General features: G+C 39.1%; 1 protein-coding gene across 10 annotated transcripts in view; it reads right to left on the reverse strand.

The window, feature by feature from the left end:
* Nucleotides 1-22,379, reverse strand: part of CPED1 (cadherin like and PC-esterase domain containing 1) — a 282,194-nt gene that overhangs the window by 199,481 nt on the left and 60,334 nt on the right. For all 10 annotated transcript variants that reach the window (XM_021078989.1, XM_005673220.3, XM_003134738.4 and 7 more), the window contains one exon: nucleotides 21,374-21,449. In XM_021078989.1, the coding sequence (XP_020934648.1) occupies nucleotides 21,374-21,449 (76 nt within the window). The remainder of the gene's footprint in view (nucleotides 1-21,373; nucleotides 21,450-22,379) is intronic.

Here is a 22,379-nt window from a genome sequence, read left to right on the forward strand (position 1 = left end):
CTGCCAAGATGAAATCTAATGAGGGCCAGAGATCCCAACACCAGAAAGAGGGTGGGAACAAAGAAACACATCAGAAAAGATTTTAGGTTATGACACTGCGTGAACATGTTCCTACTGAACCATTTTGTCCTTAGATTCTTTCCCGCAAACTCACCAGCGATATGGTCGGGGTAGGTTGGCTGAGCGACCTTACAACAAAAGCTCCCCCTCCTACTAGATGAGGGTTAAGGTTAGGGTTAGTGTTCGGGTTAATCAGAAGCCAGGCAGAGACTGATAAAGAGTTTCTGAAATGGTGTCTCAGTTTCAGCCTGAGCTGGATAAGCCCATCAGTAGCCGGGTACACTTGGCCTGTTTTGTATCTTGTAAATGACTAAAGCATTAACCAATTAACTGAGCCAAAGAGGAGAAGGGTCTTCGTATCTGAAGGGCTAAAAAAAACTGTTGGTCTTTAAAGATATGAATCAAGTGATTAAAATTTTGAATTTTCCCCCTAAACTTTCTGGGTAGAATTTAGGCCAGGACATTAAATTCAAATAACTATCTTCTATAATTTTCTTCATACATCTCTCATCTTTTGTATTGCCAAGATGCTTTTAGCATACATGTGTATGTGTGTATATGTGTGTGTGTGTGTGTATAGCTTAAATTACATACATAATTTAGTATATTTAATATATTATATAAATATATATTGACACTATATAAAAAGATAATTGTATATACATATTTTTTTCCAGAGATTTAATACACTGTAACTCAGAGTTTCAAGTTTTGACATTGGCACTCTGTTTCAATTAACACCACCTGTTTGCAGGAGCAATCCCAGACTAAACTTCCAGGTCTAAGCTGCTGAGATACCTTAAAATAGGTGGGTAATGGATAACAAGTATTTATATCTTGTCATTTCTTATAAAATACATTAAATGTCTTAGGAAAAAGAATTCTTTTGCACCCAATAATGCCTCAGTCATTTTCAATAAATTAGGGATGTGCAGTCATTGCTTAAAAAATTCCTGTGAGCTGTGGCATCACCCAGAGATTCAGAGCCCTGAGTTAACAGTCAAACACTCTGCTAGAGTGGAGGCTGAATCAAAATCTTGGATTGTAAGGATTGGAAAGAATTCAAGCTGGCTTTAAGTCAAGAGGGGGAAATATTGGGTAACAGTGTAAAAAATATCAAAGTATGGGATTTCTCCTCCTCTTTTTTCCCTCTGAGAAAAAGTGATACATGATTATTTGGGAACCAAGTCTTTATAATGTTGTTTGAAGTAATGGGAAGAAGGGAAATAAGTTTAACAATCTGTAAATGAGTTAGAGAGTGGAGAAAGAGACCAGAGCGGAGAGAGGACAGTATTTGGGTGAGCTGGGGCGGGGGACTGTCTAGGGAGGAAAGAGAGTTGTAAAAGCAGAATTTGGCAGAATTTCATTTTATGTTGAATGACACTAATGCCTCCTTAGCTGCCATTCTGTCCCCAACTCTGCTTCCCTCAAAAAACACACAAACTACTAAAAAACTTAAACTACTCCTCAAGGCTTATTTACCAATAAATCATGTTGCTGGAAGGGGTGTTTTCATTTGCTTATTTGTTTGTTTAAGACAACATAATGCTCAGCAATCTCTCCCAGGGGTCATTCTGCCTCCGTCCACTGCCATGCCTGGCTCAATCTCATAGCCAAGGTCTGGTCTCTTTGGTTAAGTTGGCTGCTCATTGGGGGTGGGGTTGCACTGGGAGCGAGGTGGCGGGGAGGCACTGGCAGGGGAGCAAAATCTGATTTAGAGAAAAGGCACATAAAGTTTCTAAGGGGAGAAAAGGTGAACTCAGAGTGTTCATTCAATTTCACAGATCTTGAGCGAAAAGTGACAAAAGTTCACAGCCACCATGACCCAAAGCATGACACGTGATTTGCGACTCAGGTTTTCAGCTTGATGCCTCAAAACTACTCACCTGGTCTCCAACTTGCCACTAAGGCTGCTTCTCAGAGACTGTTGCTCTTTTACTCAGCGTTTTCTTCAGCCCCCAAAGCTGGCTTTTATTTACCAAATCGCTTAAAACATTTACAGTTTCTATTAGTCCCAGAACCTTGAGTTGACATTAGGGCACAGGTTTCTGACCAGAAATTTTCAAAACTGACATGAGACTCTAGGATTTTGGGGTGTTTTTCAGTTTTGTTTCCCCTGGGAGCTCTCTTTCGTATAATTAAAGGATAAAAATGTTGTTTCAATAGCTTTGTTATAAATAGCAAAATACCCTATTAAAATCTTAATTAAAAATGCAGAGTACACCCAGGACGTTGCTTATGGTGCCCTCGGCACAACAAGTGTAGATTTACCAATAAATCATGTGACTGGAAAATTTTAAATATCACTTTGTGGGTGGTATCTTTGCTTTTTATAGCCTGCTATGAAAATAGTTTAAAGTTCTTTCCCTTAAAGGACACAAGCTCTTCTAAACTTGGCTGTTGAACGACTGACAAGAGGACTGAGAGACAGAGTCTAGAAACAAACATTACAGAATACCAAACTGAAAAGTTAAATTGGGCATATTCCATTTACTTAACCATGTAATCGTTCTCTTTTTCTTCTTAATTCTGTATTTAGGTTCTTCTTCTTCTTCTTTTTTTTCTTGGTCTTTATGCCTTTTCTAGGGCCGCTTCCTGCGGCATATGGAGGTTCCCAGGCTAGGGGTCCAATCAGAGCTGTAACTGCTGGCCTACACCACAGCAATGCAGGATCCGAGCCATGTCTGCAACCTACACCACAGTTCACCCCAATGCGGGATCCTTAACCCACTGAGCAAGGCCAGGGATCAAACCTGCAACCTCACAGTTCCTAGTTGGATTCGTTAACCACTGTACCACGACGGGAACTCCAAGTATTTAGATTCTTCTTAATTCTGTATTTAATTATATGGTTTTAGAGTTGAAGGATAAACGCAGTCCTACTTCCATACTCAGTTGAAGAGAAATATTTCAGGTCTAGTCATGGCATTATTAGAACTCATTATTAAACACAACCATCCTGACCCCCCCAAACAGGAAAAGAAAGGATACCCCATTTTCATTGTTCTTTGAAACCCTACAGTCAATGAGTGATGATAAGAATACTCTCTGGTTATTATTTACCGTGGAATGGATTTTTAGTGTGGCACCAATCTGTATTCAACTAGGAGTTCACTTTGTCTGGCCCTGATGGGAAGAAGTGTAAGTGAGGCCTAATAGTAAGGATTCTGTCTTAAAGAAAAAAGAGTGGAAACAGAAGTCCAAGGATAACAGGAGGACATGAAAGAGGAGGGCAGCTTTTAGTATGTTGCTCCTATACTCCATAGGCCTTACTTCCACTCTGGGGTTTAGGTCAGAGGCTAAAACAAAACTAAAAAAAAAAAAAAAAAAAAAAAAAAATTTCTTAGAATATATTATGCAATAGAAAGAAATAGAAATGTAAAGAAAGATTTTTGACTACTGATTTTTACTACTAAATCAATTTAGTTTGACCTGTTCTGGCTTCTGAGAACACCTGTGGAATTCCAGCTGCTGGATAAGATAGCGACTGGTACACGGGGCATGGCACTACCAGTTTCAGCATCAGCCAGAGGAGAAGCAGGCACAGCATGAACCTCAGAACCTCAGCATCCCTGACACTGGTCATGGGACAGCATGAACAATGGCAGGTGCAGCCTCCATGTTGCAGAAATCCAGTAGCAGAACACCTTGGGTGGATGTGGTCTGTGGCATACATCAGCAGCAGATGACCAGAGGGCACCAGAGCCAAAGTGGAGGAAAGAGTGGGCATGGTGTAAAGTAGAAGATCGAGTTCATAAGCACATAGGATAAACCCCCTAGGATAAAGGGGGCATTAGAGGCCGTCACAGTGATTAAGATGCTACTGAAAGTTAATGGATGTGGGTTCTAAATGCTAGATCTCTGCCCCTGTAGGATAAGGCTGATGTTTATTTGGAATTCACTGATAAGGGGCAGAGTCTAACACCTGTTTAAATAGTTAGATCACTCTTCTCATTGGCCAGTACATGCAGCACAATAGCTGATACTATGTTGGGTGTCACTCTGTGCAAAACAACAAATCCCCCCCCCATCCCCCCATCACTTTTGAATGTCTCACTGGACAGTTAGGTGGATGGCAAGCCAGTTGGTAATTATTTGAACCTAGGGCTTGATTCTATCTTATACGTAAACTCTAAGAATTTTACCCAGTTTTTAATATACACTGAATTTTTCAGGAATGCAATTACACAGTCAAGCAAAGGAACACTATGTTTTGTTTGTATATTTCTCAAGGGTTCTTCCTCAGTAGCAGTGTGACCCATGGAATCTTAGTTTCCTTATGATACAACTGCATCCGTCTGAATGTATATCGGTCAAATCCATGGAGAGTCAAAATAAAAGGGGGAATTTGATGATTTCACCACACCATATGGTGTTATCATGTCTAAACATTCACATATTAGATTACAAATTGGTATAAAATACTTTTCTTTGTCTTTTATATCAAAGTTGGGGCAGTATATTAGGGCTTGTTGAAATTATGTGTAGAGGTAAGTTATACACACTTTCAGATCAACCAGAGGTCAATAAATAGATTTGTTATCAAATAAATAGAGGTCTGACAGGAATGAATGAAAAGACTGCTTTAGAATAATCCAAAAGTGACTGAAAGCAGGATTTTGAGAAGAAGGGGTCTGAAAATAGTGAGTGTAGGTGGAGGCAAAGAAATACTTTCGTGACAATTTTAAGATCCTAATTTTATTCCCAGGTTAGTGAGTCCTGAAAAACGGGTCTCACCAACTGGGTAAAAGTAGTGTTAGTACTTATCAACTAATATTTATGGAAATACTTATTGAGACAACTAATATTTACAGAAATGCTTGTTAAATACTTAACATTTGTGGATCTGTGTAATGCACTGTTCCCAGTATTTTAAGGGCACTAACTCCTTCCATTCTCTTACTGACCCCAGGAAGCAGAGACATTATGGTCCCTACATTGCAGACGTAAAACTGAAGCACAGGGAAGGTAAGAAACTTGTCGAGGACAGTGGCCTATTAAGATGCCGAGGTAGGATCCACTCATATGGAGCCAGGCTCAGTCTGATCCACTCATACGGAACCAGGTTCAGTGTGCACCCAGCCACTAGCCAACAGCAAGTGCCATCAAGTCCAAGCAATGACCCGTTCTGAAAACCATTTGCAAGAACCACTAATTCCACAGAAATCACATATTACCTATAAAACCTAAATTGGTTCTACTTACATTGATTAATTTCTCATCCTCAGATTGCTGCTTTATAAACCCTTTCGGCAGCACAGCCAATGAATTCCAAAAGCCCTCCCATGAAGGTCAGGCGAGCAGCTTCAAAGAGCCAGGACAACTAGTACTTGGTCCTTCCAAGTGGCCCGGCATGATCACTATCATTCCAGAGGCCCAGATCTCAGGCCGGTGGCTACATCCACATCTGAGTCGCCCAAAACCTCAGGCACATGGCTGCGGAATGAGGTTTATCGGGGTAAATGTCCTACTTTGCCTAGAATGGCTGTAGATGGTTTGAGAAGCTGAGCCTGAGTCAGGACATCAGCTAAGAAGGTAACAGAAGAAAGGTAAAGAGGACCCTCAAGAGAGAAGGGCCAGTAAAAGCTGAAGCTGCGCTTCTGACTCTGCCAGGACTGGTGATTTCCATTTGTTACTGAGCCCCTCTTAAAAGACTGAAACAAAACCAAGTAAAGCAAAAACAATCTTCTGCCTATAGCAAATTCACTTACTATCTCCTTATATGTAAATATTATGATAAGTAAGAAGTTACGAGGATTGTTTTAGTTGATGATGATAATGAGATCATAATAATAATAAAGTAGGTAAGCAAAACAAGTTCATTTTCTCATTAGATCCAGATATTAGGCTTTTTTCGACAGCTCCTTTCCTATTTTCTTTTTTCTTTTTTTCCCTTTAGGGCTGCGCCTGGGGCACAGGGAAGTTCCCAGGCTGGGGGTCGAATCTGAACTGCAGCTGCTGGCCTACACCACAGCCACAGCAACAATGGATCCAAGCCGCATCTTGGATGCTTGCACCTATGCTGCAGCTCACGGCAACACCAGATCCTTAACCCACTGAGTGAGGCCAGGGATCGAACCCACATCCTCATCTAACTAGGATACATGTTGGGTTTTTAACCTGCTCAGCCATATCAGGAACTCCCTTCCTTACTTTCTTACATTATAAGATAGGCTTAAAATATATCAGAGCTCAGCTTCACTTCGGGAGATACAGAGTGGTGCCTGAGACATGGATCTAACTCTTTCTAGTTGCATAGCTCAGAGGTTCTTAGAGCTTCCATTTCTTTACCTAAAGAAGGCATGCCAGCATCTGCCCCACAGATGATTAACAGAATAAGGTGCAAAGTGCTTGACACAGTGTCTGACATAAGTGAAAAATAAGTATTACCCCTTGTTATTATTTCAGGGTAATTTATCTATAAAATAACCTTGTGGGATAAATCATGAAGCCCCACTATAATTAATAAAACAAACCCCAAACTAGTACTAATCCTGTTTGATGACTATCTGTATTCAACCTCTAAGTAACGCTTGCCTATTTCTGTCCATATCAGAGTGCCTCCAAAAAAAAAAAAAAAAGTATGTTTTTGTGACAGTTTTATGTGAATGCAGAAAACTGAAAAACCTCATTTAACTTACCTCTCCAAATCAATTCATGGATATCTTAAGTAATACAGAAATTATGCCTTATGTATTACTTTTATAGATTTACAACACATTATTATAGAGCATTTTCATGACAGGAAAGAATAGTCAGTATAATTGTTCCTATTTTACCAGTCTAGAAAATGGACTAACTACAGTCATATCACTATAGTTCGTAGTTGGGCAGAACTAGAATTCAGGTCTCCTCAAATGAGGACCTGACTTCTACCTTCACTAGGTAGATGGTTGGACTTCTCTAGCCTCTTAAGCTAAAATTCTTCCTAGTACATATGAGCATCTTACAAATGCTCAGAAATGGTTGAAGCAAAACAGGCCTTCAAAAGGCCTTAAGGAGTTCACATGGCTGAATGACCTACTTTTGTTTATTTAGGGGTAAGCTGACCCTTTAAAAGCTACACATTTTCCTGTGAAATGACCATCAACACTGAGATTGTACTGCAGCTATGACTACGACTCGATGATGCCTTTAACTAAAATGACTCAGAAGAAAACAGAAAGTTCCGTATTTTACCATTAGATGGTGCTAAGAGAAGTTTAAAGAAAATAGTCCCAAAGCTTATTGATGCAGTGCATCACAGGATTTGAGTGGGGTTTACTATATAACAGAGTCCATGTGTCTCTCCCAGACAGAAGCATGCCCAACCCATCATCAAAGAATAAAGCATCTTCCCAAACTACTCCATTCACTCAGTTAATTACACTTCTGCCAAGATACGTATCCTTTCTAATCACAACTTCAACCACAAATGAAGGATTCTAAGATTCTATTTAGGGAAATGAATGCATTTCACTTTGTTTGTAGCTTGCTGAAACTCCCATTTTGGGTTTTTATCAATATATAGTTCAACAAGCTCTGTCACACTGGAAGGCACTAAATGCCTGTTAAAATGTATTGGTCCTAATAAATTCCATTATTAATTGCTACAGCTACAATGAGAAGTTCAAGAGACTAGTCATAATAAGCATCATCTTGCCATGAATAATATGTTATATAACATACACTTTACGAAGTTGTGTGACTTACAGCAAATGCATCACTCTAGCGGGTTTTCACCCTCTAATATTGATGATACCTTGCAAATCAAGTCAGATCACGGCCCTGGAGTTGCAGGAAAATGAACGAACAAAGCCATGAGCACTGCAAACAACTCTGTTGTTCTTTCATAACACTTGTGATTTTGTTGTTTAATATCTAGGTCTACCACCAGAAGGAGTCTGGGTAAGAGGTTTTCTTGAAGTTAAACACACTATATCCTCCAACACCAAAATATCCCTCTCTCTCAATAAATATACATAGAAACAAATGAATCAAAACTATGCAATAGTTCTCTTTTGCTTATTGAGTTTACTCACAAAGCAAGACAAGTATATAAGTTTCAGGATGAATTTTCAACAATTCAATGGCTAGATTCTAGAACTTGATATTACTTTGCACTCTTCTTAACCTAGCTCTTGTAATCCTCAAATAGTGCAGCCCTTCCATGGCTTAAAATAAAAATTTTGGTCATTCCTGCAGAAAATTTTCCCTCTATTTTGAAGCAAGTTATGCTATATAAGCATCTTATCAAGATTTCAGGGAGTTCCTATTGTGCTCAGCAGGTTATGAACTCAACTAGTATCCATGAGGATGCATGTTTGATCTCTGGCTTCACTCACTGGGTAAAGGATCCGGTGTTGCCGTGAGCTGTGATGTAGGCCACAGATGCAGCTAGGATCTGGCATTGCTGTGGCTGTGGGATAGGCCAGCAGCTGCAGCTCCGATTCGACACCTAACCTGAGAACTTCCATATGCCACAAGTGTGTCCCTAGAAAGCAAAAAAAAAAAAAAAAAAGTTTCAGATTCACTGCCAACATTTCACTTGCAAATACAGTGGCTCATGATGAAGTGATATGGGGAAAATAGCACAATCACTGCTTGGACGATTATTTGTTGAGGAAAATGCAAACAAATATAGTCAGGTTTATTCTAGAGGGCGACTTACTGAGTCATGGAACATGTCTACACCTAGCGAGAAACAAACTATTGATTAATAGATGCAGGCTGGGCAAACAGGAGAAACAAATCCATGAGGCACAAGTATAGTTTCCTGAGTTTTTATTATGTAATTCAAAGAAACCTAGTCTCCTTGTTTAAAGTTCTTCATGTTTTAACAAGTTGTTTTGGTGCCATTTAAACACAATGCTACTCCCCCATTTTTAGCATAGACATAAGTAAATGAGGACTTGCTGGAGAGCTTTGGACAACAAAAATGACTCTCTCTCTTATCACCTCTTCCTTTGTGGTCTGTTGAAAATCGGAATTAATAATCAGAATCATACATGTTGTAAGTGTGCTACACAACCTTGCCCCTCGTGTGTCCCAGCATCTGGCACAAAAGAACACGCTCTCTAAGTGAAATAAATAAATACACCTACATGATGGGAGGAGGTACATAAATCATGAACCAAAAATGCAAAGATTTACCAAACCAGTTTAAGTTTAAAAGGTCAGGGCCTTTTACCAGATACTATACAACTCCCAGAGGAAAACATAGGCAGAACACTCTTTGACATAAATCACAACCATATCTTTTTTGGATCCACCTCCTAGAGTAATGAAAATAAAAACAAAAATAAACAAATGGAACTAATTAAACTTTAAAGCTTTGGCACAGCAAAGGAAACTATAAACAAAATGAAAAGACAACCCACAGAATGGGAGAAAATCTTTACAAATGAAGTGACCAACAAGGGATTACTCTCTGAAATATACAAATATCTCATACAGATTTATATTAAAAAAACCCACAACACAATCAAAAATTGTCAGAAGATCTAAATAGACTTTTCTCCAAAGAAGACCAATGGCCAAAAAGCACATGAAAAGATGCTCAGCATCACTAATTACTGAAGAAATGCAAATCAAAACTATAATGAAGTATCATCTCATACTAGTGAGAATGGCCATCATCAAAAAGTCTACAAACAATAAATGCCAGAGAGGATGCGGAGAAAAGGGAACCCTCTTACATTCTTGGTGGGAATGCAAACTGGTTCAATCACTATGGAAAACAGTATAGAGGTTCCTTAAAAAACTAAAAATAGAACTACCATATGCTCTAGCAATCCCACTCCCTGGCATATATCCAGAGAGATCCCATAATTTGAAAAGATACATGCACCCCAGTGTTCATTACAGCACTATTTACAATAGCCAGGAGATGGAAGCAACATAAATCCATCAACAGAAGATTGGATAAAGAAGATTTAGTACATATATACAGTGGAATATTACTCAGCCATTAAAAAGAACAAAATAATGCCATTTGCAGCAATATGGACGGAACTAGACACTCTCATACTGAGTGAAGTAAGTCACACAAAGACAAATATCTGAGATCACTCACAATCTAATAAAAATGATACAAAAGAACTTAGTCACAAATCAAAAACAGAATCAAAGATTTTGAAACCAAACTTGCCAAAGGGGAAACCAGTGTTACCAAAGGGGAAACACTGGGAGGAGGGATAAATTAGGAGGTTGGGACTGATGTGTATACATTACTATATATAAAATAGATAAGTAACGAGGACTTACTGTATAGCATGTGGAAATGTACTGTAATAATATGGGAAAAGAATCTGAACAAGAATGGATATATGGACATGGATAACTGATTCACTCTGCTGCACACTTGAAACTAACACAACACTGTAAGTCAACTATACTCCAATAAATTTTTTTTTTTAAAGTTCATGGCCTTTTAGCCAAAGAGCAGAAGGATTAATCAGCTCCCTCGGCTATTCAGTCTTTTTAACTTAAGAGATGCCAAGGAGCTGCCAAATGTTTGCTGGGAAAAGGACATGTCCCTTTCGCACTAGCCTGATCCAAAAGCTGTGAGCAGCACAGGAGCAAGACACGCTTTTGAGTCAGTGAGCTCAGGCTAGCTTCTCCCAAAGACGGGAAGAAGTGAGGGTCCCAGAGCCCACAATGACCCTCATCCCAGGTGCTACCATCCTCCACTGACCTTCACTTGCCAGTGGCCAAGCATGAAGCACTTCACTGGATTTATCCCAGGCATGGCAGTAAGCTTGCTTCTTAGTTTTGAAGGTATGTTAAGTGGAAGGCAGAAGAATGTAGTTTCCAATTAACAAGCTATACTAAGCAGAGAATTTTGACCATTTTCAAGGAAATGAAGCAAGGCGATGCTATCACTTCCCCCAAATCTCTGTTTGATTGTGTCTGTGATTACTTCATTTGGAGATTTATGGCTCACAGGCAAAGTGATCAATTTTACAGACAGGTCACACTGAGGAGGTGACTGCTGCGTTTACATGATCCCATAGTTCTCATTAGGTTCTGACTGGCTTGCAATGGTGTCTAAACTACTTATCAATAAAATTATTATTTTCAGTTGAAGTATATCCAGTGGGGAAAAAAGGTCTACTTCAGAGAGGGGAGTATAGCAGAACTAATTAATTTTACTATTAGCTAGCTCTGGAGAGCAGAGAGAGGTCTGAGAACACGTGAGAACTGGGGTTCAGGGTAGAAAGCAAGAAAGAGAAGGAAACATGACTACTCCCTTACTTTAAAATGAATCATTTAGGCAGAATGATGAGTTCTGCCTAAAGAATTCCATGGGCTACATCATAACCAATCAATAAATATTTATCAAAATAGACATCTACTGTTTTCAGCTGTCCAAGATCTCTTTCTTCCCTCCGAGTGGACCTGGTGGAACTACCCATCACACTTCCCTGACTCATCCATCCACCCTTGGCTGTTATAGGCTGAATTGTGTCCCCACAGAACTCACATTGACACACGCCCCTACCCCCAGCATCTCAGAATGTGACTGTATTTGGAGAAACAGTCTTTAAAGAAAACGCTTAAGGTGAATGAGGTCATTTGGGTAAAGGCAAGAGGGGGAGAGGGCAGCAAGCATGGTGTTGAAGGGACAGTGAGGGGAGGAGCTTGGCTCGGGCAGAGGGATGGGGTGGGGCATAGTAGAAGGCCAGGGACAAAGGCAGCAGACCTCAGCCTGTGGGGGGCCTTGAATACCACCCAGAGAAGTGTGGGGGAGTGAGGTGGTTAAGAAAGCAGGCTCCAGACTCACACAGAGACGGTGCCAATGCCATTTGTTAGAGGTGTGAGTCTGAAAAAAGTTTACTTAATTTTTCTATGGTTAAGTAAAATAAGAATAATAATGATATCTCCTTCATGGGATACTGTGAATACTACATATATATATATATATATATATATATATATATATATATATATATATACATATGTATATTTGCAAGTATTTTTAAAACAAAACATTGTTAACATATATTTTACATAGATATTGTATAAATAGGTAAAATATATACTAATATAAAATATGTTTTATACACACACACACACACACACATACATACACATATTGGGATTACTCTTCTCTCTCTCATTTATTTAGTTTTTTGGCCATGATCGAGCCATGTGGAAGTTCCCAGGCCAGGGACTGAACCTGCACCACAGCAGTGACTGGAGCCATTTCAGTGACAACACAGGATCCTTAACCTGCTGTGCCACAAAGGAACTCCTCTTCTATTTTTTTTAATTACTTATTTATTTATTTATTTTTTGGTCTTTTGTCCTTTTTAGGGCCACACCCGCTGGCATATGGAGGTTCCCAGGCTAGGGTTCTAATTGGAGCTGTAGACCGCGGCCTACACCAGAGCCACAGCAATGCCAAATCCGAGCCACATCTGCGACCTACACCACAGCTCATGGCAACACCGGATCCTTAACCCACGGAGTGAGGCCAGGAATCGAACCTGCAACCTCATGGTTCCTAGTTGGATTCATTTCCCCTGCGCCACGACAGGGACGCCTCCTCTTTTATTTTTAACTCAAGAATATTGTTTGAATATTTTCCTGTGCCAATAAACGTAGATCTGGAGTTCCCCTTGTGGTGCACAGGGTTAAGAATTTGACTGCAGTGGCTCTGGTAGCTGCAGAGGCACAGGTTCCATTCCTGGACCAGCACAGTGGGCTAAACAATATGATGTTGTTGCAACTGAGGTGTAGGTTGCAGCTGTGGCTTGGATTCAATCCCTGGCTTGGAATATCCATATGCCAAGGATGCAGCCATAAAAAATAATACTAATTTGGGAGTCCCCGTCATGGCTCAGCAGAAACGAATCTGACTAGCATCCATCCATGAGGTTCGATCCCTGGCCTTGTTGAGCGGGTTAAGGATCCAGTGTTGCCGCAGTCGAGCTGCGGTGTAGGTTGCAGTTGAGGCTGGGATCTGGCGTTGCTGTGGCTGTGGTGTAGGCCAGCAGCTATAGCTCCGATTTGACCCCTAGCTTGGGAACCTACATATGCCAGGTGTGGCCCTAAAAAGACAAATAATAATAATAATAAAAATTAAAAATAAAAATAAATGTAGATCCCCATCATCTTTAATGTCGTCATAGTTTTCCACTGATAAATACGCCATGATTTGTTCACATTTGAATTGCACAGTTCTCCAGTTTGTAAAAATTGTTCATGAACAGGGAAGATGTGGAAAATTATATAATTTCGCTAAATTTACGTTTTTTCCTTCTTTCGGCTTGTCTGTATTTTCTATTCTTTTCGTAATGAATGCATCGCACTTGCATAATAAAGACACAATAAAAGGGAGAGGTAAAAGGAATTTAAAAATGAATGTTTGATCATTTTTAAAATTTGACTTCTACTTTCCTTCTCATGGGTGGTCAAAAACCTTAAGAGGATACAGGAAAGAAAGGGGAGAACATTTCTATGACCTTCAATGCTTGATAAATAGAATCCACCCCCACTGACTGCTGTTCATGCTCTCTAGTCTAAAATTCCTTATCCGGATTCCCAGGCTAAACTCTCAGGGGCTTCCTAGGGGTTGAATGGGTGTTGGGCAATGGCCTCTGGGAGTCACCAAGAGGAAGAAAGGGCAAAGTGGAAGAGGAAGTTCAATTTCATATGTTAAATAGCCTTTGAGATTTTTTAAGTTAAGGTTTTAAGGATTTTTCTAAGGGCTTAAAAAAGAAAAATAATCCACTTCACATCCACTGCAATCGAGATCAATGCTCTCTTTCTGATTTAGGTTTCCTGGCTACATCTCAGACACCCTCACTTTCTTTCACAGAATCCGCGGAGGAAAAAAACGCCAAAGCACAATAGTCAGCAAGAAGTACTGAATTTATTTCCTCTGTCCTGAATGCAGAACCATTAAGATGAAGAAAACTGCCCAGAAAGCTAATCTATAAGAAGTCCTAAAATATTTCCAGATAAGTAAAGAGAGACACCTCTCACCATTGTCTCCCTATTCCGTCCTTCTGGCAATCAGTCCTTGGCCTCTCCTCGAAAGAAATGGTGAAAAATACTTAAAGATGTGGGAGTTGAAACGGTACAAAAATACAAGCTGCCAATGAGAACTACCTGCCCATCTGCAGCCTGCATGAATGAGGATAACCAGCAGTGTGAGACAGTGTTACGGTGTTCTTTTTAGACAGCAATAAGGGGATTGGCCTCTTGGCTCCAATAGTAGTCACCTGGAAATAGGCATTACACATGTCATTCATTGATATCTTACTGCCTTGTGTGTATAATACGATAACAGTTCTCCAGCTCTGTCGTATATGCAAATGACTTATTACTCAAAATGAGTAATTATGTCTTGGAGCGTATCTTCCACTTCTGCCCCATTCTCTGCCGCATAGTACCAACTCAATATTGAGCCTGTAGTGGTGAAATGGATAAATCCATCCAAGCATTGACAAACCCTCTGATGATCAGGGAGGCTCCCCTTTCACAATGCTAAGCCCCTCCATTAGCATTCTCTCCAGTCCTTCATTTAAAAATATTAGACGAGAGAAAGAGGAAAAATAGAAGTAAAAAATAAGGGCCTGCCCTCAGCAAGTCTCAGTCCTTGTTGTGGTGAGACCAACACATACACATACGACTAAAATACACTGTGCCTTGGCTACAACAGATGCTCTACAAGTGCAATAGATACAAAGTGGAAAGAGAGTGTGAATATATGTCAGCACATCAGGTAGGCTTCACTTGGAAGACACTCCTGCGTTAACAACAGATTAGATTTTCAACATGAAATACATACACAAAAAGGTTTCTAGTAATTATCTCTGGGTTGGTAAATTCAGACTATTTATTTTCTTCTTCATACTTTCCTCACTTGGAAAACAATATGCTTGACTTAGAGGCATGTGTGCTTTTCTCACCACTTGACTTTTCTGAGACCTACAGGTGAATGTCAGGTTTAAACGTATTGCTTGTTTACTCCAATCGACGGCTGGCTAAAACGGTAGGAGGTATTTTCTTAGGAACCACATCCAAACCATCAGCATGTTCAGCTGGCTTTTTGCTTTTTTTTTTTTTTTTTGGAAATACATTCTGTTCATGAAGAAAAGGATCTCTCTACCTATGAGTTGAACAAAGCATTAGGAACTACAATTTACTTCCATCAGCCTTAGAATGCATGGAAATCCCACCCAGATTTTTCTCTATTGTAAGTGCTAGGAGTAATTCTTAATTTTTTTGTGTGTTTTCATAAGTATATTAGAGGGACGTTAGAAGGGGCTGCTTCCGGGGGCCACCAGCCAGTTGTGTTGGTGGTGGTGGTTGAGCTGACAATTGCAGGAGTAGTATGATTTTTTCCATTTTAGCAAGTGAGGAAGACATCCTCGGAAAAGAGAACTGAGAACTTGGGGGATTTTCTCCAATGTTTGTTGTGTAGGAGCAGAGAAGTCAGATTGTAGGACTCTTCCTAATTGGTGCTTGAGGGCTGGTGTGGAAAAAAATACAGATGCTTGTGGGGAAATACTGTGAGTGGCAGACTAAGCGGTCCATGCTTGGTAGAAAAGAAATTTGTGATCAAAAATGCCTGAGAGACTTGGAAAAAGGGACAGAAATAAGAGTACCGAAAATGTCATCTCAGGTTCCAGGCTCAGAGGCACAGAAGGCATGAAAAAGCCAGAAAGACTGGGATTATAAAGCAGCAATTGAGTTTAAACTCTCAAAAACAGAGCAGCCATCTGTGATGCAAGTTACGGAGCAAGTAGGAGCCTGAAACTGAAGAGAAATGAAGGTCAAGGACTTGATGAGATCAAAGCGCTCAGAGGGAAGGATGGTGAACCTGTCCTCCACATGGACGCCAAAATCGACAAAAACCCTGGCGGGTCTGTAGTGGAAAGGAAGCAGCTAAGCCAGGTGATGATAATCACATTGAATATATTTTGAGTGACCAGGATGTTGGTAGATGAGAGTAAGGAGTAGCAAAGGGGTGCTGACAATCTCCCCCAACTCCAGAGATTAAGGTTTTAGTAGACCACCCCGCTTTACTGTCCTTAGCGATCAAAAGTTATGAGGAAAATGGAAGCTGGAGTTACCCAGGGTTTTAGAGAAATGCAAAGACGTGCTAAGAGGAAGGACCCCAGAGAAGTACAGGATAAGGAGGTGGGAGAAGAAGGACCAGGCCACCAGATGGGATCTGAATCTTAGTGGTAACTGAATTTTACAGGGATGAGAAGGGTGAAGGAACATTAAGTTTCCAATACGGCCACTTAGCCGAGGGGCCGAGGTATATTTGGGTGATGCCACATGGTTCTGCCTTGTACCTTCCTGTGTCTTCAACTCTTCTCTTCTTGGAGCCCACGTGGCTTATGTTAATGAGTCTATAAATTTGATGCAAGCCAAATACTGAAAATGTGCAGGCTCTTTGGCCTTTCGAGCTTCTGAAATTGCTATGAATGTTTGTTGTCACACTCCAGGCCCTTGGAAACATTTAGGGGAGTGGCTTTTGGTCTGGATAAAATCTATCCCTCGCTCAAGTCAGAGCATCGGAGAGCTGGTTACCTGGGCCTCACTGTTTAGTCCTGAGACAGACTGCTGTGAGCAGGCTCATCAATGAGTTGTATTTCTGTTTCAGATGTAAGGGACGGAGGAAAAGATCACTCTGGCCACCGTCTCCATAACGGACTGGATTATTCAAGGGTAAGGAAAGAAGTGGGACGGGTATGAGGTCACGTGGACTTGGACAAGACTGGTCCTGGTAGAGATGGAGAAAAACGCTGTGGGAGGCACAGCTTGCTGATGAACTGAATGGGAATTGGAATGCACTTCCAGAAATTCTATCAATTAGAAATTCACTGGGATTGTAAACTGCTTTTTATAAAAATGCAAATACATCTAAGAGGCTTATGACTGGGGTGAGGATGTAATTTGGTCTGCATTAGTTCCATCAGCTTACTTTCTGCTCTCACCTAGCTAAAGTCAGCCATACCAAAGAGATGAGATTTTTACTTAGGGAAAGAATGTTTTGCACAAAGGATATGATCAAGTGTGGGACTGAGGTGGCAGTTTTGGGAAAGACAGAGGCACGAAGGGGCATTGAGAGGACATGTAAGGGGGTGCCGGCATCTGAACGCACAGAGAATAAGCAAACTCTGGCCATCCCTGAAAGTTTGCCTGATTGCCACAGAGAGATAAGTTCCCAATTTCCTCCAATACTGGGTATCTCATTTCTCACACTGTTATTTGAAACAGAACGTTCCTTACAGCAGAGGAGAGGAAAAAATGAAGTCAATAAAAATCCTCAGATGGTATTAAGCATTGATGATTACTAGGTTGCTTTGTTTAAATTTAAGCTTGGCTACCTGATTCCTTAACAGTATTTTACAGATTCATATGACAAACAGGAATTTTTAGACCTGAAATATTAAACACAACCATCAGTTCCATGTGGGATAAATAATCAGTATTGGTCAATATTTAAAAATGAGCTCAATTCACATTACCTTAAAGATATATTTTGTGTTTTATGTTATCTATTATTTTTAAAAGTATAGTCTTGTTTAGACAACGAAAAGTCTAAATTTTATTTATCATTTTCCTTCTTCTTTATGTACTCACATGTTATTAAAAAGATGCAACCCCTAGCCTCAGAACCTCCATATGCCACGGGTGTGGCCTTAAAAAAATAATAATAATAAATAAATAAATAAAAATAAAAAGATGAGGCCATAGGTCCTAAAATGTTCAAAATGCTACCTTTCAGTACAAATCTGGGTACATTTCAAACTTCACTTGAAACCCAGTGCTCAGAACTAAGATAAAACTACTGGAAAGAATGAGTAATAGCCACGATTTTGGCACACTCCTAACTAGGGCTTCTTGGATGGCATAAAAGAGAATAAAAACAACAACTCATGATCCAAGTAAAACAGTTCCCTGATATTTTGTTTTGTACTTATAGTTCAAATATGAAAAAAAAAAACATTAGCAAAACGTTTAGGCCAATGAAAAAATTATGAAAAATTTTCCCCAAAAAAGCAAAGCATTAAATGGCAAGATAAAAAAACCTTTGTGCTAGCCAGGAGAAATTCCATGGATTTGTGCCTTTCCACGTGACTCACAAGTCTGACGGCAGGTATACTGTGTGGATATTGTACGGAACAGCCTGTGTCAGCATTACAAGACGTCCTCAAACGCTCCTCTGCATCTGGTCCAAATTCTGTCTGTCCTGCCACCCTTGCAGAGTCCCATCTAATTGCCCAGGATGATCGTCTCTCCTTTCTTAGAGTCCCCTTCTCGCCCTCCTGCTCAAGATAAAGCCTGGGACAGCAGGTCTGTATGGGAAAAAGGCATGATGGAATCATGGAATGTCAGCGTTATAAATCATTGTCAAATGTATTTTTATGGAGGGAAAAATTGAAGCACAACCAGGCTTTAAATCTTGCTCCGAATTATACATTGATCAAGCTCCTGAACCAGAATTTGTCAGGTATTCTCTGCAGCAACTGGGAAGACACTTCTCTGTGCATCCTTCACATTTTTGCACCGCTTGCAAGCAGAGGCACTGACAATCTGTTTTGAACTATTTTTTTAAAGATAGCCTTGAAAGATAGAGATGGTGTCTCACTCCAGAGCAAAGAGAAAATTTTGTCCAGTATAACAAAAATAATGTCTCTCTCTGGGGCAAAGGGCAGACGTGCTCACTGCCCACTGCAAACATTCAAACTCCCAAAGCTCAGAGTTTCTCTCTTGAAATGCAAACTACTAAGTATCTAAGTGTTACCTAGCCCTCTGCACAATGCCCTGGGATCCAGTGAACCAGTGCAAATGCTGATAATCTGTCTGCTGCTATTGCTCTGAATAATAAAGTCGTTTGTCTTTGACCCTGGAGTCTCATGTCATCTACCAGCTCCTGTAAAACCATGGCAGCCTTAATTGTGAGCTTGGAAGTAGGTGAAATTGCAGACCGTTGACATAAAATTGTAAAATCATAAAATTGTAGTAATAATCAAGAGAGAAAATATTGAAAGGCCTGTTGCCTGACTTTTCAAATCTAGGATGATCCAGTTACCATTTTTTGAGCACTATGTATTGGTGTAATGTACAATAATATGCTTTTCAAATTAAATTATACACACATAATACATACCTGTAGAACAGACTTTATTTCCAAAATTAAATGGATCTCACTATCCTCAATTTATAGTCTAAAGAAACAAAAATCAACAACACCCTGAACTTAAGTCACACAGCTAACAGGCGGTGGTGTTAAAAATCTCTGGTTTCAGAAATCTGTGTTTTGCCTATCTCTAAATGAAACACAGCTCAAAACAGCATGGGCCACTTCAGCTTTAAATAAAATGGCTAAAGTATATGATGTTATGTTTAATTTTACTATCTTATCTTTTTAAATAGTACTTTCCCTTTTTTTGGCCATGCCCAAAGCATGTGGAAGTTCCTGGGCCAGGGATCGAACCCACATGCCACAGCAGTGACCGGAGCCACAGCAATGACGATACCAGATCCTTAACCATTAAGCCACCAGGGAATTCCAACAGTACTTTACCTTTTAAATTATATTTAGGTACTGGTATGATGTCTTCTAATCAGTACTCAATATTAAATATTCAGTATTTACAACAAATGACATGTTTTTAATCTTGTGAATACTGAGTTTATATACATACTGTATATTCATAGCAAAAGTCTACAACACAAGTTATTGTTTATAGAGCTTATTTCAGAAAACAATGCTGTAGACATATTCCTTTAAAGCTATACATCTAAGAAAATTATCTTCAGCTACAGAAAGATAACATTACAGGAGAAATAATTCCATTTAAAAAGCTGTATATTCTGTGAAACTATCTTGTTAGTCACAGAGGAAAAAAAGGAAGTTAAACTAGACAGAGCAGGGCAAGGATTACCTTATATCTAGAACTTATAAATGTTTGAGGATAAAAGGTGTTTAAAGGAAACAGAAAAAAACTTTTTAATTTTACGGAAGCCAAATATAAACTTAGGTAAGAGTTGTTTGGGGTATTTTTTAAAACTGGTAATCCATTCTGGCTATAAACAGGCTTTCATTCTTACCCTTCTATTCTCTTAACTCTAACGCTAAAAAACAACGGTCTGAGTCCACAATTTTGAAACGTAAACAGCAACAAAGAAAAACACACTTTAACTATATGCCGGCTCTGCTCAAAATGTAAACCAGTATTTCTCCAATTGCCTTATCTTAAGGATTTCAAGACACTTATTAATGATGTATTGATGGAAATAATTATTTTACCTGCTTCTCACAAAAACATTACTATTCACAAAAAATAAAGAAACTATGCCGCTAAAGTTTACTAAAACAAACCAAAGGGATTATGGTGTTAGGACTGTCATGTAGAACAGTAAGTGCAGGATGAAATTTATATAGCTATTATTTATTTTAAACAAGTATCTTAAATTGAAAGTTTAATTGCTGGTTTAGGTTTATTTTACTTTGACCCTTGGTAAATGACAGTAGAAGACTGTACTCTTTATAAAAGGACATGCCAATGGGGTTACTATTTGGACCAGAAGCAGAAACTCCATGGAAAAGCAGATGGGTTAAAATATAAATTGTCTTATTCAACTCAGACAGAAACTAATTTTTAAAAAAACATAATTAAAATTATGTGGGTCTATATTTTAATTATGTAGTGAAATACTTTCTAGGGGCATAAGCTGTTAAACATTGAGTGGGTTTTAAACTAGAAATCTGAGGAACCCTTTCACTGATGGGTTTTATAGTAGGCTATAATTTCGTCTATGCAATCATATGAACTCATATGCCATCTGATGTTTTCTTTCCCCTCTGGGAATCTCCGAGGAAGCGAGATGGTAATTTTTGTCCCAAATTTCTAAAGTTGTCGAGAGAAACAGAAAATTTCAGAAAAAAAGAAACCAATTTGTTAAGATTGGAATCAGTTAATTATAAAGAAACACATTTAAAAAAAAAAACAAACAAACCTCAGGTTATATAATTGAGACATCCTATAATAATTGCTGATAAAACAAAGCAGCAATTATTTTGATGACAAATACCCGGGAAGAAAAGGAATAGTTGTCTAGAAAGTTAGAAGGCAAAAACTAAAAAAAAAAAAAAAAAAGCCTATCAATGTTACATGTTATTTCTTTTCATCAAGGTCTTCCCATTGACAAAACCTAGATTCTAGAAGATTTGTGATCATGGAACTGATAAACAAAAGAGCTAAGCATGCTGATCTGAGATCTCCTTTGCTGGTGTCTGCTGAGGAAGCATACATATCTCACAGATTTACCATAAAGGAGTAAAAGAAAGACCACCTACCTGGAAATCTTCTAATTATTTGACATAATCCTTCTTTTCTGCAAAGCTGATGCTGTATTTCTGGTACTATGTTTACCTGAAAGGATTGAAAAAGATTCTAGTGAGTTAGGCATTCATACAGGCTAAAGCAAAACAAAACAAAACAACAGCCCACAGGCTACAGATGTGAAGCAGCCTCGACACCATTGACCCCTTACCTTCAAATCTCTGCAGGTCAACGTTCAAATCCAAAGTAATAAAGCGGTTTATTTGACAACATAAAAGAAAAACTTGCCCTTAGAAATCTGCAAAATATTTGGGAGTACTTTTTTTTAAAACTCTGATGTATTTCAAAGTCACAATATTTGCTAGGGGAAAAAAAGAGAGACTAATGTGTGTCATAACGGCAAATAGAACAACACAACTAACTTGATAGCTGCAAATTTTGCTTTGGCAAAAAAACAGCACGTAGCATACCTCAAGGTCAACTAAACCCCAAAGTTCCAAAGGCCCTCAGTGATCTGAATCACAGACATCTAGTGGTAATTCCATGCTAAACCTGTTAGCATTTATAGTTTTCACTTCATACCGAAAGGTGTTACTGCTTCCAAATAGAAAACCCAGTCACCACAGAACTCTATTTTAACAAAAATCTCTTCTTAGAAAGTGTCATAAATGTTGTCATACATTCAAACATATATTTTAATGTATAAAGAAAAGATACAAACAATCTTACTTCTCTCCTTCTCTTCTGAATTTACAGATTAACTAGCTATTCTCAGCGAAATCCCCCAAATAATGCCAAATACGGTAATGCTTTGATAAAAACAACAGAAAGAGATCAGGGTAATTAGCTTCAAAATCAGATTCATTTTCGGGCAATTATTCATTAGGTTCTAAATAATTCACTCTACACTAATAATGTATTAGATTTTCTTTACTGTAGCCTGCCGGCCTAACTGGATAAAAATAATTCAGCTGCAGCTGGAGGAAAGAAAGGGAACCAGAAACACGGGTTGTCGTTTCA

This window comes from Sus scrofa, chromosome 18 (genome assembly GCF_000003025.6).
Source record: "Sus scrofa isolate TJ Tabasco breed Duroc chromosome 18, Sscrofa11.1, whole genome shotgun sequence".
Taxonomy (NCBI): Eukaryota; Metazoa; Chordata; class Mammalia; order Artiodactyla; family Suidae; genus Sus; species Sus scrofa.